The following is a 15,777-nucleotide window of genomic DNA, read 5'->3' on the forward strand; positions in this document are numbered from 1 at the left end:
TGGGAGGGGCACCAAAAGAAATTTGGGTACAATTTTAGGCTCTCCCTCTTTCATCTTTCCCTTAAAGTGTGAATTTTGATGTAATTATTCACTGGAAACCAAAAGGAGTTGGGGGGGGGGTAGTAATCAGTATGTATTAAAAAGTATATGTGTGAGAACCAAGTGAGGTGTTTAAGTTATTGCATAAACTTTAGTTGAAAAAAAATATTTTTTTTCAGCAGCTAGCCCTTGTTCCATATTTTATTATTCTTAAATTTCTCCCTTTTTTCCTTGTAGACTATCCAGGTAGATGAGACCTAGGACTTAAGGAGTAGTCTTAATGTGTGTAGTGGGTCTATAAAAGACTATTGCTAAAGAAGCTGAGAGAACCTTTTTAGTTCCCATTGAATAAATATCTTTCTTATAATATGTCTGTTTCTCCTAAGAAATTCCCCATTTTAGATACTTTTAAGGAAAATTACAAGTGGCTGTTATTTATCCCCCCGGTTTTCCCTTCAGTAACCAGTTCAAGAAGTTCCCTCAGATGACCTCATATCACCGGATGCTATTACACCGGGTAGCTGCCTATTTTGGGATGGACCACAATGTTGATCAAACTGGAAAAGCTGTCATTATCAACAAAACCAGTAACACAAGAATGTAAGGGAGGAAACCACAGATTGGGAAGACTTTCCTGGGATAGCCTCTGGGGTTGAAGAGGAAGGTTATAGGATCAAGATGTCTTTCGGAGGAAGGAAGTGGATGTGGGGGTGGGAGGCTATATCATCAATTCCTCCTCTTTCCTCACTCCTGTGAGGTGTTGGATATAGATTCTAGAGGCACTGATGTTTTGTGAAGACTGGCCCCTGGCCTCTCTTCACCTTTGCTGATAGGACAGATACAACTTTGGAGGAAGACAAGTTGTAGATGTATAAAGAACAGAGCCTGAGGATTTCATTATACCTTATGTGACTTTTTGAATGCCTGACTCCAGAAATCCCCTGAATGGGAGTGTGGAATTTAAGAGACCTGTACTAGGAGGTCTGCTTCCTAACAAAAGGGCTTTTTCCTTCCTTCCTTCCACATTTTTCTCCCAATCGCAGCCCTGAACAGAGGTTCTCAGAACATATAAAGGATGAGAAAAATACAGAATTTCAACAGAGATTCATTCTCAAGAGAGATGATGCCAGTATGGACCGAGATGATAACCAGGTAAAGAATGGAAAGGGGTGGGTGTAGAGAGAGAGTGCAGTAAGAGAAACTGGGAGGGCAGAAGAATTTTTGTGGGATGGAGAAAACTTGAAATATGGAAAAATGTATTGAGCTATACTGAGTTGGCTTTGGCTTAATTTTGAGGGTTGACTACACTTGTGCTGAATGCCACCCTTTAGCCCAGAGAGACATGGTGCTGAGGTTTGCTGGGTTTTCTTATTTGGCCTGGAACTCCCTTGTTCTGCCACTGACTTCTAATTCCACATCATTTAGGGACAAAGCAAGTCCCTCCCTACTTCTGCCTTGATTCAGTTGATGACTTCATTCTTTTTTTCTTTAATAGTTAGGGATTTCTTTGGGAACCACTCAAAGCTACTTTATCCCACTTCCACTCTTATCCTAGTTCAGGGCTAGCCTTGAACTGGCAAACTTGTGATCTGATTTACCCACATTAAAAGGTGTTTCTGTTCCTTTTCTGCAAATTCTTTTCCCAAGTCCTTCCACCAAGGTGAGTGAGTTAATTTGGCTTTTGATTTTGGGAACCTCAGACAATATCCCCTTTTTGATCCACTCCTATAGGAATGAGAAGTGAACAGTCTGCCCCATCCTTTCCTTTATGGGCCTGGCTTCTCCTCTGACTTTGAGCTCACCCTTTAGATAGCAAGTGATTATTTGGGGGTTAGTTTTCAAGCCACATGTAGAGTTTAGATCAGCCTATTTCTGCTTGGCCTCCAAAGGAGGTTAGGTGGAGAACCAGGATTAAGGTTTGAAGAGCATGGTTGGATAGTGCCAATTTGAGTCTCACTAATTAATGATAACTATAGTAGTATCTTACCTCTAGAGTCAAAATTAGTTTCCGTATTATATTGTATCGTCTTGAGACCAGGACTTTCCTGCTTGTTACTTGAGTATTTGAGGGAGTCTTTTTGAGAAAAGTACCATTATCTGTTGTGGACAAACATGCGGGGTCTGATTGAAACAATAAAATATACAAAAAGACAAACAAATTTTAAAAAATAAGAAAGAGCCTTTCCATCCTGATGCCCTTCTCTCCATTTTCCTAAAACCTTTTTTCTGTGGATCAGGAATTATTCAGGCCTCAAGGCACATGGGTGGAATTTGTGCCTATTTTATCTCTCAGCTTCAGGCTTGATTCACAATAGGTTAGGCTCTGTGCACTTTCTGTCTGTGATACTAATAATAAACACTGTAATTGCTATTCTATTGGGTGTTTTTCCTGAACTAGATTCTGTTCCTAACACATATACATTATCTTTTAGTCTCCACACCCCAGTATAGATGGGGGTTATTAGCCCCACTTTAAATGTAAGAAAACTGAGGCTAAGAGATGTTATTTGCCTGAAGTGACATTACTCGGCGGTGACAGAGCTAAGATGCTGCCTGACCTCAAAGCCAATTATGTACTTTCTACTCTGCCACTGGTTTACTAGTACTGGAGGCTGAAGACAATATAGCGCCATAAAGTCCTGTGTCTTCTTGGAATGGGATTTGTAAAAAGACATGTAGTAGAATTTAGGTTGTTAAGATTAGTGAGAACTAAATCTAGTCAAAAGTTGATACTCCTGAAGGTATGCCTATCTCTGGAGATTGGTGAAGATGGGGAAAGTCAACCTAGAGCAGCAGTCTTCTTGGTTGTTTCATCTAAAGTTCTAAAGCCTCTGAATTGAAGGTCAGAATCTTATAACCTGATGACATTCATTTGATGGGTTACCTCCCTCAGAGCTCCTCGCCTTCAGGAGCAGCATGGGAAAGGACACTCTATAACACCCTACCCAAGGTAGTGCTCATAACTCACAGGCCAAGAGAGGAAAAGACAGTGTTGGAGAGTTGGGTGGTAGACAGCCGAGGTGGTGATCTGCTCAGCCTTCCTCTAGTCACCTCAATACATTTCTCAGAGGATATAAGGTTCCCTATCCACCATTTTCTTCTTTTCCCTTCCTATTGCTCTCTGTCCTCTCCTCCCACCTTATCTTGTCTGTTCCTTTCTCTGTCCATCCTTCTTTCTGTTCTCTTCACCCTTTCTTTCTCTTTACCTCATTGTGCTGCTCTGTTCTCTTTCTTCTCTATTTCTGTAATTTCTCCCTCCCTCCCTCCGGAGTTATAGTTAAGATGAGAAAAAAATTCTTAAGTATTGAGTTTAGCTTTACTTTTGGGATTTTGTTTCCAAAGCCCTTTGCCGAGCTGTGTGCAACTTGGATCTTCAGGACATGGCATTCATTAGTGACTAAAGAAGGCATAATATCAGATGCTAGATCTGTAAAACTCTTTTCTACATTCAGCTCTGCTAAATGCATGTTTCTTCTCCCTCTCTAGCTTCCTCCTATCCCTTGCTTTCCCTTCAGAGCAATGTTGTTAATTCCCTCAGCTGTTCTCTTGATCCTTACTGATTGGAGAGTACCTGAATACTATAAGGAAGCAACCCAATCCTCATAAATAGTTGTTGTTCTTGATACTCTGGGGGTGGGGGTGGGAAGATGGAGAGGCACCAACCATCCAGAAAACCTGATCTCCCAAACTGCATGGTCAGATGTACCCAGTGGAAATTTTAGTGCTTTTTTTTCCCCTTTTTTTTTTCTTTTCTTTTTTTTTTGATGGCAACTATAAACTCTCCCGGTTTCTCTTCCTTGCTGGTGTGCAGTGAGCTTGCAGTACGAGGAGAACTTAACTAGCTTAATTCTGCTCATCGATCTAGATCAGAGTTCCATTGCAGGATGGAAGGAGGAGCAAGTCACTAAAAGAGAGAGAGGAGGAATATCAAAGGGTCCGAGAGAGAATATTTGCCCGAGAGGTAAGTGTAGCTTCTGAGAGATGTCAGCCCATAGCTTTTAGCTCTTAATCTTTGGAACTGTGAATAGAATGAACCCTCCATAAATGTGTTGTTGTTGTTGTTGTTTTTTAACCAAAATCAGCCAGCCCCAGATTTGATCTCTAAAATTAAATGTGGCTTGTTAAGAAGCTGCAGAGTTTTATTTATATTATTTTTTAATACATTCTGCTGTATGGCATACAAAGAGAACAAATGGAGTGGCTGAATTTGGTGGATATGATTAGACTGAAAATAGAAATGGTTTTGTCAGGGCTTATGGAAGGGCTCTGAATCTTGCCTGTCAAACCCTCCTCCCACTTACCCTCTCTCACTTCCACTATCCATTTTAGGCATCTTTGCTTCTAAGTGGAAGACTTAGTGTCCACACAGCCTATACATTTTATCTTGTTTGGCCAGCCTCATTTTTAGGATATGTTGGTGATTGTTAGAGCACAGATCTGGCATCTATTCTCTGAGCTCCACATTCCATATTCACAGAAGGTACCACTCACTAGTCCCTCCAGTCTCTACCTGAACAGAAAGTTTCTTTCTTCCTATATTTCTTAACTTGCTTCTTAGAATAGGACTGGCTATTTGGGCCAAAAGCCAGAATGAGTCATTGTAGGCAACTTTATTCTTAAGAGTTGTGAGCCAAATCAAATATACTTGATATTCCTGTATCTGGTGACTTTTGCCTACCAGACTGAAGAGAAATATAGCAGAAATTCAGGAAAGGCCATAGATAGGCAAGAGGGGAACAAATCTCCAGAAAATGTAGGATCCAGAAAGCAGCACCATCTTACATTCAAATTAGCAAACAAAAGAGGAAAACCAGCCTCCCTTCATTGTCAGAACATAGTCAGTTATAAGCAATATACTTAGATGGACACTACTTTCCTCCCATTTCCCCACTCTCCCCTCCGCCAAGAAGAATACACACACACACACATACACACACACACACACATCTTTCCATCATCACATAGCTCAGAAAAATATTGTCTCCAACGTCAAGAAAACTGAACTCCTCTATGAACTTGTTCCATTGTCTCAGGAGACCCACGTGTTCGAAGGATCCTCTTTACTGGGGACAGATATAGGACAAACCTTCTGGCCCAAGGTCCAAAAAGAAGGAATCTTCTTACCTTCTTACCAATTAGGATAATTGGGTAATCCTCAAAGAGGATGCTGTAACCTTTACCTGCAAACCAATTGGGTGGAATGAAAAGAGATCATTTGTACATGGCTGTGGCTGGTGGTGACCCTAAATTGTGACAGAGCAGGTTGGTGAATGATAATAGCAAACATTTATATAGTGTTTACTATCTTTCAGACACTCTCTTAGCACTCTGCATAAATTATTTAATCCTCATACTAGGTTATATTATTTTCCTCATTTTATAAATGTGGGACTGAGGCAGAGAGAGGTTAAGTAACCTAAGATCACACCACTACTTAGTAAAAGCTGGTGTTTTAATTCAGATGGCCCCGCTCGAGTCCATACTCTTAACCCCTAAAGTAAACTACCTCTCAGTAGTTTGCTCTGCTCTGAGCTCTTTAGATTAAGAAGTACCAGTGACATCATAGCATAGCAAACTGTGATGTGTACCTCTGCTTCACTGACACATGGAAAATGACTGTCCCACCATGCCAGTATATTAGCAATGCCACAGCTTTCTGAAAGTACAAGCAACTTTTAATAGGGTATTAGGGCTAATTATGAACAACACTGGAATATGTCTACCTACATGTTCCATATGAACAACACTAGAATATGTCTACCTACCTTGCAGATTTATCACTTTCATTTCAGCACTTCCTACATCTTCCTGTAGGTAGAGGCATCAGGAATCTCAGAAGGTGTAGACAAAGAAAAATGGCCAAAGTCCACCATATTCCAAAGATTCCCATGTGGAGAGGAACCTGGCCAGTCAAAGGGAGATGATTAAGAGTAGAGTTGAGGAAAAGGCAGGCCAAAAAAAAGAGAAGTGGCACGAAGGGTATTTGGATGGAAATGCTGATGCTGCAGCCTTCTCTGGAGCCTGAGCTGTGTATTGGGAAAACTGCCCCAGATAGGCTCTGCTCTGTGTGGAGCCCACTCTGCTCAATACTCTTGGTACCTTTTTCTAAGGGTTGGGAGTCCACTATAAAGCTTACTTCACTCAGCTCAGTGGCTTTCTCAGGAAATATCCCCAAAAGGAATGTATCAGGCTTTTAATTTTCTCATTTTTCTAGGCTCTAAAAAGTACCTGCTTCCCCAATTCTTACTCTCATTGGGTCTCAGGTCAGAATGTCTTTCATTTTGGCCAGTGTAGAGGACAGAAATGGAATAATCATTGAGGATGATTTCCAAAAAACGAAATTTCTTTCTCTTGTCTCCCTTTTTCCTTTCTTTGAACACATTCTTTAGGACAGCACACCAATTATTATGCTCACTTTACCTCTAGAGAGAATAAATTTAGAGCTTAAAAAGGAAATAATAGTTAGGTTAATACTTTCCTCTTCCTCCTTTCCATACTCCTACCTTTATCAACCTCTCTTTTTAAACACTCTGGGAAGGCTAAAAATGCTCAATGCTCTTTCCCATTAAAGGTGAGAAGTCAGATTGGGTGCGTGGGTGTGGGTCATCCTGTCCCTGCTCCCTCTCTCCCTGTTGGGGGGTGAGCTTGGTTTGAGGACCTTGGGTATTCATAGCATCATGGACACCCTTTTCGGTTATGCCATGCTGTTTTCTTATAAGTTATTTTCCGTTTTCTCCCCCTCACCTAGACTGGCCAGAACGGATATCTAAATGACATCAGGTTAGTACCACTTAGCATGTTCTCTGCTTCTCATTGAGCTTTCCAGTGAGGTTAATATAATCCTGTAATGATGCTTTTCTTTGATGTTAACCAACAGACTCTCCAAAGAAGCCTTTTCTTCTAGCTCTCACAAGAGAAGGCAGATTTTTAGGTACTTCTGTGTAATCTATATCTTTCCTTGTTTTTGTTTTTATTTGTTTGTTTTGTTTTGCTTTATTTTGTTTTGCTGTAATCTTTTCAGCGGAGTGAGTTTGCTCCATGCATGGCTGCTTGTGGAATAATTCAGTTTGTGGTTTTTGCAACATTGGATATTTGTCCCCATTAAAAAAAACTAAAAAAAACATGGCTTTTGCTCAATGACTTTATTTTTATTTTTGCTGATTTCATTTTAAGTCCTGGATAGGTGGTGAAGGGGACCAAATAGTTATATGGGATAGGTACTGTTTCTTCCCAGAAATTTGCTGGAATTGGGCATTTTTGGAGTTCAACATATTAAGGTAAAAGAATGGATGTCTTTTAAGCTACCTTTTCTGAATCTGTGAAAAGATATGAAGAGCTTATCCCTGACCCAGCATAGGGAATGTTTTGTATCTTTAAGAAAGAATAGTACTAACACATATACATACAAACACCTCTGTCTTTGTAGTTCTCTTTTTGGAACAATGTGTAATGGGTAAGGTGACCCACTTCTGAGGCCCAAGAAGAACCTCAGAAAGGACTGTCTGCCTTAGGAGGTCTTTAGAGCATGTCCTTTATATAATTGTTCATGACTTGCTCTTAATTGTTGGCGAAAGCTACCGTACTAACTTCTCCAGTATCTAATATTCTCCGTTTTCCACAAAGCAATCATGAGAAGCTCCCTTTTATTTCAGTCTCTCTGTTCCACCCCAGAAGATTACTAAAGGTGGTGATGAGAGAAGAGCTACTTCAGGACCCTATCCTGGCACCAACTCATTTTAAATATATTCTTCCCATTTGCTGTAGAAAAACTATAGAGCACAATATTTAATACCAGGATTCAGGTCTAATCCTTTCCAAAGGGCTTCTGTCTTTTTGAATCCTAAGCTTGCTAGGACCTGACTAACTCAGATTAGTTAGAGCTCTCATCCCCAGTACTTCAGTTGTCCCTTCCGTGTTTTCCTTTCTAAAGTTAGTTAAGCCATCTGAAGGTTGTGATAGAGAGATTTTCCATTCTTGGGATGAAGGATTTATCTTCCTTTCCATATCTTTGAACTTTTTCTCGTAGACTGTCCCACCCTTATGTCCATATGAAAGCCCCAGGTAGAAAGGGCTCTGCATTTGTGGTGGTGGAGATAGAGTCCCCCTTTTTAAAAAATAAATAAGTTCCTGTTCCATATTGTACACTTCAGTCAGAATTCATGCCAGAATACCTGTAATAAACAGGAGTTTTAAACTAACTTCTAGGTGTGACTTTGTGCACAGTGCTTGATAGTTGCTAAAGTACACTAGCTGATTCAGCTCTCTCACTGTCCTGATTTGATAAACTGGTTTACATGAAAGAAAACAAAAGCAGAAACATTTAAGTGACCAACCCATGTTTTCATGGCTACTAGTGGCAAAACTGGAACTGACTCTTTGTCCAGTGTACTTTTTATCATACCACACCAGCTCTCTACAAGCATCACTCCTTCCTATCTGAGTATTGTTCCATTCAGAGCCCTAATTCAGACTTACTGCCAAGAATGATGCCCTTATTAGTGCTGTGAAGCATCAAACTATATCAAACTATGCAGATAACTAGCGGCCCGTAGGGTCCCTAGGCCTGGCCAGCAATCGGGGCTGATCAGGTTCCCCGCCTTTTCCTTCCCTCGCTCCCTCAGCACCCTGCTGCTGCTGCTGGTCACCTGCCATGTTCCACGCCACCCCCTTGTGGTCAGCGCACTTCATAGCGGACTCCTGGTCGAACTCTCAAGGGGACAATTTGCATATTAGCCTTTTATTATATAGAATAGCTTGAAGGATCTAGTTAGCAGGTGCAGCCTTCTCCTATCCAGACCACTTTTATGATGCTGCTTTCCATACTGAATTTTGATTAAAAATCTAGGTCATTTAAATGCAGCTCCATGAACTCTTAAGGGGGTACTTCATTCTCTATTTGGGTACTAGTTCAGAACTCTAATGATTAGAAGCTGATCTTCTCTAACTGCTTTATACCTTTATTCCCAAGTTTGTGAAATAAATACTGATATACCAGATTTCCTCATCCACAATTGACAATAACTATGGCAGCTTCCCAATCCTTTGAAAGATTCTATTGCACTGATAAATAAGCCACAGTGAGGGTTACTGATATTTTTGCCACCTCTTCCACAAACTTCTCTTCCCACTTCCCAGACACAATAAACTGGACTTTTCATGGCACGGAATCTACTGATAAAAACGAAGTCAGCTCTGATTTTACAGGAGTATAAAGTGTGAATTTTCTCTGTTCTTCACCCTTCTCTCTAACACACAATCCAATCCAATGCTCACAATTGAGTTTGGGAGTTTTCCTTCACTGTTATTTTTAGTAAAGTGGAAAGACTTGACTAGATGTTGGGTGTAGTCGTAGGGAAGGAAAACTGATCTCTTTCCTGACCAAGACTCAACTTAGGTCATTGAACTCTCAGGTTAGTCAGAAGATGATCAGATGAGCCACATTTTGAGAACTTGGCCATCACTATCTTGGGGGAGGAAACTGGATGAGTACAGAAGTGCTGCCACTTCAGCTCAAGCTTCCCAGGGTGTTTGGTTTAAAGTTGACTCATTCACTGTCCTTTGGTAGAAAAAGTAAGTGGCAGAATTTTTCTAATAGATAGTACTGTGTTTGATTTAGGTATAAAAGGCCATTAAGATTTTTGCAAATTTAAGCTCTAATGTCTAATAAGCAGCCTCATCCATTGCTACTGCTGTATCCCATTACCCCAGAAAACACACACATCTTTATTGAGTCCTCTCAGTAGATTTGCCTTTGTTCATTGAGATGGAGCTATTGGCTCTCACTTGAGGTCTGGAGATTCCCTGATTTAAACGTCTTTCTTCTTTCCCATTCTACTTTGACATCCCCAAGAAAAAGGGATAAAGTTTTGGAGAACCAGGAATATTTTCTAGCCCTCTATTCTAATGATATAGAGAGTAGTTTTGAGGTCTTTATAAATTACTTGGAATTCAGAGAAGAATTAGTATGTCCCTAACCAGCTGTGCCAGTGTGTTATTAGCCCACCATGACTGGCTTAGCTAAACAGCTAAACTAGTGACTCAGGCAAATATTTTGCCCATTTTCTCTATAGTTCCTTTGGAACACATAGTCTATAAAGAAAGGTATTGTCTTTAATATTACCCCCTTAAGAAAAATACCTTTCATCCTAGCCGGTTTCCTCAGTGGTTAATGTATTGGCCCTCAGACTGAAGGGTCTCCGGTTAGATTCCCGTTAGGGCATGTATCTTGGTTGCAAGCTCAACCCCCAGCCCTGGTCGTGGCACATGTGGGAGGCAACCAATCGATGTGTTTCTCTCACATCAATGTTTCTCTGCTTCTCCCCCTCCCTTCCATTCTCTCTAAAAATTAATGGAGAAAGAAAAATACCTTTCTATAATAGAATAACTGTGAGCCTGGTGTCTTTGAAACTAAGGGGATTGGGAGGGGGTTTTCTATTTACCTTAGGTAGAATGATGGTGAAAAGGATGGAGCTGAAGCTACTATGAGTTTTGCTCAATTGCTCCCCAGTATACATACCAAAATCTTTGTAATTGTTGTCATTTGATTTCCTTAAATTATCAGTTGTTGGGAATAGGAGATGTGAAAGGAAAACCCCTCGTTCTTGGTTGCTTATTGATTAAGAAGTGGTAAGAACTCAACAACACTTAGGTCTTTCAATCCAACCCTATCTATCTTGAGTATAGCACTTCATAGACACAAGCATATATCATCAGGATAACCCTGATATTTCTAGAGCAAAATAAGAGAGGATGAATCCCTTTTCTCCATAGCTTTGCACCTTGCCTAGGGCAGCAGGGTTATTTACATAGAGGCAACTAGGCACAGTCCATCCTCTGCTGTTTACCGTCCTGGGTCCCAAGAGCATATTTGCTTGATCATGCCAAAGACTTCAGTCCTTAGAGACCCTGGAACCAATTGTTCCCCGATGCTAACACAGAACTTCCACAAAACAGGTTAGGTCAATTCCAGACTATCAGACTGAGTTTTCCAGAGTGCCCCTTTAGTCCACTATACTCTTCCCACTCCAGAAACAGTGGTCATAAGAAACACCTCTGCCCAGCCGGCGTGGCTCAGTGGTTGAACATCCACCTATGAACCAGGAGGTCACGGTTCGATTTCAGGTCAGGGCACATGCCCGTATTTCAAGCTCGATCCCCAGTGGGGGGCATGAAGGAGGCAGTGATCAATGATTCTCTCTCATCATTGATGTTTCTACCTCTCCCTCTCCTTTCCTCTCTGAAATCAATTTTAAAAAAATATATTTTTTAAAATGCCCTAGCCAGTTTGGCTCAGTGGGCAAAGCATCAGCCCACGAACTGAAGGGTCCTGGGTTTAATAATGGCCAAGGGCATATACCTTGGTTGCAGGCTCAATCCCCGGCCCTCATTGGGCATATGCAGCAGGCAACCAATCCATGTGTCTCTCTCACATCAATGTTTCTCTGTCTTTTTCCTTCCCTTCCACTCTCTCTCAAAATCAGTGGAAAAAATATACTTGGGTGAGGATTAACAAAAAAAAGAAAGAAACACCTCTGCTGCCTTAGACACATTATGTGGAAGACCTGCTGTGGGATCTATCCATGTCATTGGCTACTCCTGCTTTCTAGCACTGATAACTTCTAGGAGTCCTTTTGTTTTAAGAACTCCCAAAAAGAGATGGTACCCCTCTGCTCCCCACTATTTCCTGCATGTCTGGGGTCCCGCAGTGGGGAGCTGGGGGAAGAGACCACAGCCAATCTCAGCATCATGTGTGTGGTTCCCACCCACCTCTGGTCTGTTGTATTGAGTTGCCAGTGCGCTGTCTTCCAGATGTGCCCCCACGCTCTTTGTTAATATACTGGGCATTGTTCTGTCTGCTCTCATCAACTCTTGGTGGGCCAGCCAACTAACAAGAAGTCAGTGTCCATCCTCTCCACAACCTCACCCCCTCTTCGTTATTGAAAGAATAGAAATGAACTCTCTCCTAGCCCTTCTGCAGAAGTGGTAGGTGGAGGGTGCTCTGACCACTGTGGTCTCTACAGGGGGAACCGTGAGGGGCTAAGCCGCACCTCGAGCAGCCGCCAGAGCAGCACAGACAGCGAACTCAAATCCCTGGAGCCACGGCCTTGGAGCAGCACGGACTCTGATGGCTCTGTTCGAAGCATGCGACCCCCTGTCACCAAAGCCAGCAGTTTCAGCGGAATCTCTATCCTCACCCGGGGTGACAGCATTGGGAACAGTAAAGCTGGCAGTGCAGGAAGGATCTCCAGGCCAGGTACTACAGCTTCTCACCTGTGTCATGCTATAATTTTTTGCTTGTCGTTTGCAAAAAATCACACTGATACTTTTTTTTTAATTTAAATTCTTTATTGTTTAAAATATATATGTCTCCTTTTTTCCCCATTGACCTCTCCCCAGCCCTGATACTTACTTTTAATAAAACACTTGTCCCAATATTGTGTCCTGGAAACCTAACACAGCCAGAGGAGGGGAACTTTGATTTCTTGAATTAATTCATTGTCCTTTTGAGTACTTTCTCTGATTTTCTTTCAGACCTTTTCTAATTGAAAAAAACTGACTGGATTGGATTATTTGATCTGATTTCTGACTGAGGTGGGACATCCCTATAAGCCCAGGTTCAGGTCACATACTGAGATGAGAAGGTAGCTGCTTTCATTCTGTGGCCTCTGAGATTATAAGGAGGGTCTGTAGAGCAGAGAATTTAGCTATTTATAATTCATTGGTGGCAGCCAGTAGGCTAGGACTTAGAGAGGTACTTCTGTGGCTGCTTCCCTGGAGCTTGTCACTGAGAAAAGGAGCATGAGTTCCACCTGCCAGCCCTGTAGCCACGCTTTAGCTCTTCTCATCTGCGGTGAATCCTTCTCCATCTATTCCTGTTGCACTCTTAGCAGAGGAATATTTAGCTCTTTATGCCCAGTGGAACTCTTCCACCATCCTCCTGCCTATGAAGAATCACCTGATTCTCATCCCAGAAGTTCTGTAGGTCTTATCCTCAGAAGATGTCAGTAGTGGTATAGATTTTTGCCTCTGACTCTTGGGTCTCTGCTGCCCTTCTCTGATACCTCCTTTCTAGTTCCACTGCCTCTGCCTTTATACAGGCCTTTATCTTCTCTTATTTAATTATGACACTAGCCCTCCAGTTGGTTTTCCATCCTCAGCCCTTTTTATAGGCAATTTACCAATCTGTAACATAGATCTAATCAAATCACTCCGCTCTTAAAAACATTCATGTTTTTCCATTCCCTGCATAGTGAAATCTAAATTACTTATTATAGCATAACTTCCTGGCTCTAGTTTGCCATCTCAATCTCATTTCAAGATATCTATCTTTCTCTGACCCTCCAACAATTTCTTGAATATGACATTAGCTTTGTCTCCTCTCAGTCTTATAAACCTTCTATTCATCCTTCAAAACTATCTCTCCTGCCACTTCCTCTTTAAACTCTTCCCTTTAACCCTCCCAGGAGTTATTGCTTCCTCATCTTTGCTTTCGTACAATTATGTTTGTATCAGTGATGCAATCCTTATCCTTATGAGATTATAATCATTGTGTGGGTGTTCATCTTTTGTCAGGAGATCCTGTGCTGCTTAAGGGCAAAGACTGTGTTCTCTTTGTTTTTGTGTACTCAGTTCATTATACAATGCCTGACACATAGTAGATATTCATTAAAAGTATTTTGTGTGAATGCATGCATGACTTGGAGAGCCTGGAAATGGGGAAAATAGATGAAGGTTGTGAGTATTTGTGTACACAGGCATGTGCTTGGAGAGGCAAGGCTGCCTTCTCAGCAACTTTTGTGAGATGCTGAAAGTTGAGAAGAAATCAAAGAGAAAACAAGTCTCTTAAAGGACTAGGAATCTGTACCTTCCCAGGAAATAAACATTTATGTTTTCAAATATCTAATCATGATGGACAGATTCTAGGCACTTTGCGGGAGGTGACTTAGCCTCACATTTTGTTCAATTCTAAAACCAAACATTGACAGTCAAGGTGGTTACTGCCCCTAGGGAACAGAAACGTGTTAAGATGAGGACTCCCATCATCAGGACAGCTGAAATGCATCCGTGCTAATATGTGTATCTTCCCAAGACAGTTGGGGAAATGGACAGGAGAGTGAGGAGAAACAGCAAAGAAAGAGTAGGGCCCTGCAGCTGGGCCCTCCCGGGGTGGTATGTTCATGACTTGCACTTACAGCTCTTGGTGGGTCTCCTCTTTGCCTTAGGTATGGCTCTAGGTGCCCCAGAAGTGTGCAACCAGGTCACCTCATCCCAGTCTGTCCGGAGCCTTCTCCCTTGTACTGCCCAGCAACAGCAGCAGCAGCAGCAGCAACTTCCTGCTCTTCCACCCACGTCTCAGCAACAGCCACCCTTGAATAATCACATGATCTCACAGGTGAGTCACTGCTCAGTGCCAGATCCCCCTTTGCTCAGATTCAAGCAAGCTCTGGAAGGACAGTCATGTCTCTTGTGCTGTGGGTGGTAGCAAAGATCTGTTTTTGGAGACATGCCACTCTCTCCCCCATTTCTCATTTGTTAGTTTTCGGAAGAGAAGAGTAAGGATGAAGTTTTGGCCAAAGTCCTCTTCGTAGTGTCAGTCTGGGAGATTTTTGCTTTACAAATTTCTTCCTCTTCCTCCTGAAAATTGTCAGTGGGATTTCTTACCCCATTCCACATTTCTGCTATACCCCATCTCTCAGTATATCCCGTATAATTAACAAGGTCATTTTGCTCACTATATTTATATATGAAGTTTAAAAGGACCATAGCTCCCACCATAGTCTGACTGAATGTACTCATGTGACTATTGACCCATAAACATATATTTATGTGTTGGTGTTAGGGGGAAAGGAAATAACACTCAAGACCCCTGCAATACCTATATCATAAAGCACAACCCCCCCCCCCAATATTTTCTGTTTTCCATGCCATAAAAGAGCTCCTCTTCCTCCTCCTGTTGCTGGATGGGTAGATATTGGTACCAACTAGGGTGTGAGTGAAGTTTTACTTCTATGGGGACCATCCAAGCCATCAGCATAAAAGTTAAAACTTATTCTAAATGGAATCTCGGTATTCTAGGTTTAAAAGTGTCAGGAATCCCATGTCTGAACTCTGTTAGGCTGCAATTAAAATTCTTTTTACAGGCTCCCTTGTCTCCCTGTTTAGTTAGTCCCACTTGACCTAAAATATATCTCTTCCATAGGTACAAGAAACAAATTCCAAGCACTCATACCCCAGGAAACTAGAGTGGAAAGACCCCAGAATGGCCCAGTACTACCCCATTCAAATACTGTGAAATGAAACTTCATAAGAACAGTGAAGATCTAGGAAACCCTGCTTTGTGTTTTAATGTAACCCACATGCAGATCATTCTAGTCCTTCATATTAGTCCCTAAATCAGTTTCTCTATAATCCTGACTTACTTTCTTCTAACACCATGTACCTCATTAAATCTCATATATATATAATTGATTTCAGAGAGGAAGGGAGAGAGAGAAAAATATCAGTGATGAGAGAGAATCATTGATCAGCTGCCTCCTGCATGCCCCACATTGGGGATCAAGCCCTCAACCCAGGCATATTCCCTGACTGGGAATTGAGCCATGACCCTCCTGGTTTATAAGTCGATGCTCAACCACTGAGCCACGCAGGCTGGGCTCTGTGTCTTAACTCAGACCTATAAGTGCTCCTCTTAAATTCTGTGCTCCTCTCTCTGGCTATCTTCTGTGTATGTATGTTTCA

The 15,777-nt window shown here is 41.7% G+C and overlaps 1 protein-coding gene across 12 annotated transcripts in view; it reads left to right on the forward strand.

Moving 5' to 3' along the window:
• R3HDM2 (R3H domain containing 2) overlaps positions 1-15,777 on the forward strand; it is a 126,894-nt gene that overhangs the window by 91,931 nt on the left and 19,186 nt on the right. For 7 of the 12 annotated variants that reach the window (XM_006757336.2, XM_006757337.2, XM_006757344.2 and 4 more), the window contains 7 exons: positions 499-639; positions 1,083-1,191; positions 3,905-4,000; positions 6,788-6,819; positions 6,917-6,970; positions 12,060-12,292; positions 14,262-14,431. In XM_006757336.2, the coding sequence (XP_006757399.1) occupies positions 499-639; positions 1,083-1,191; positions 3,905-4,000; positions 6,788-6,819; positions 6,917-6,970; positions 12,060-12,292; positions 14,262-14,431 (835 nt within the window). The remainder of the gene's footprint in view (positions 1-498; positions 640-1,082; positions 1,192-3,904; positions 4,001-6,787; positions 6,820-6,916; positions 6,971-12,059; positions 12,293-14,261; positions 14,432-15,777) is intronic. The other 5 variants (XM_006757343.2, XM_006757345.2, XM_006757347.2 and 2 more) reach the window with 3 other exon arrangements.

The sequence above is a fragment of the Myotis davidii genome, unplaced genomic scaffold, assembly GCF_000327345.1.
Source record: "Myotis davidii unplaced genomic scaffold, ASM32734v1 scaffold1134, whole genome shotgun sequence".
NCBI classification, from domain to species: domain Eukaryota; kingdom Metazoa; phylum Chordata; class Mammalia; order Chiroptera; family Vespertilionidae; genus Myotis; species Myotis davidii.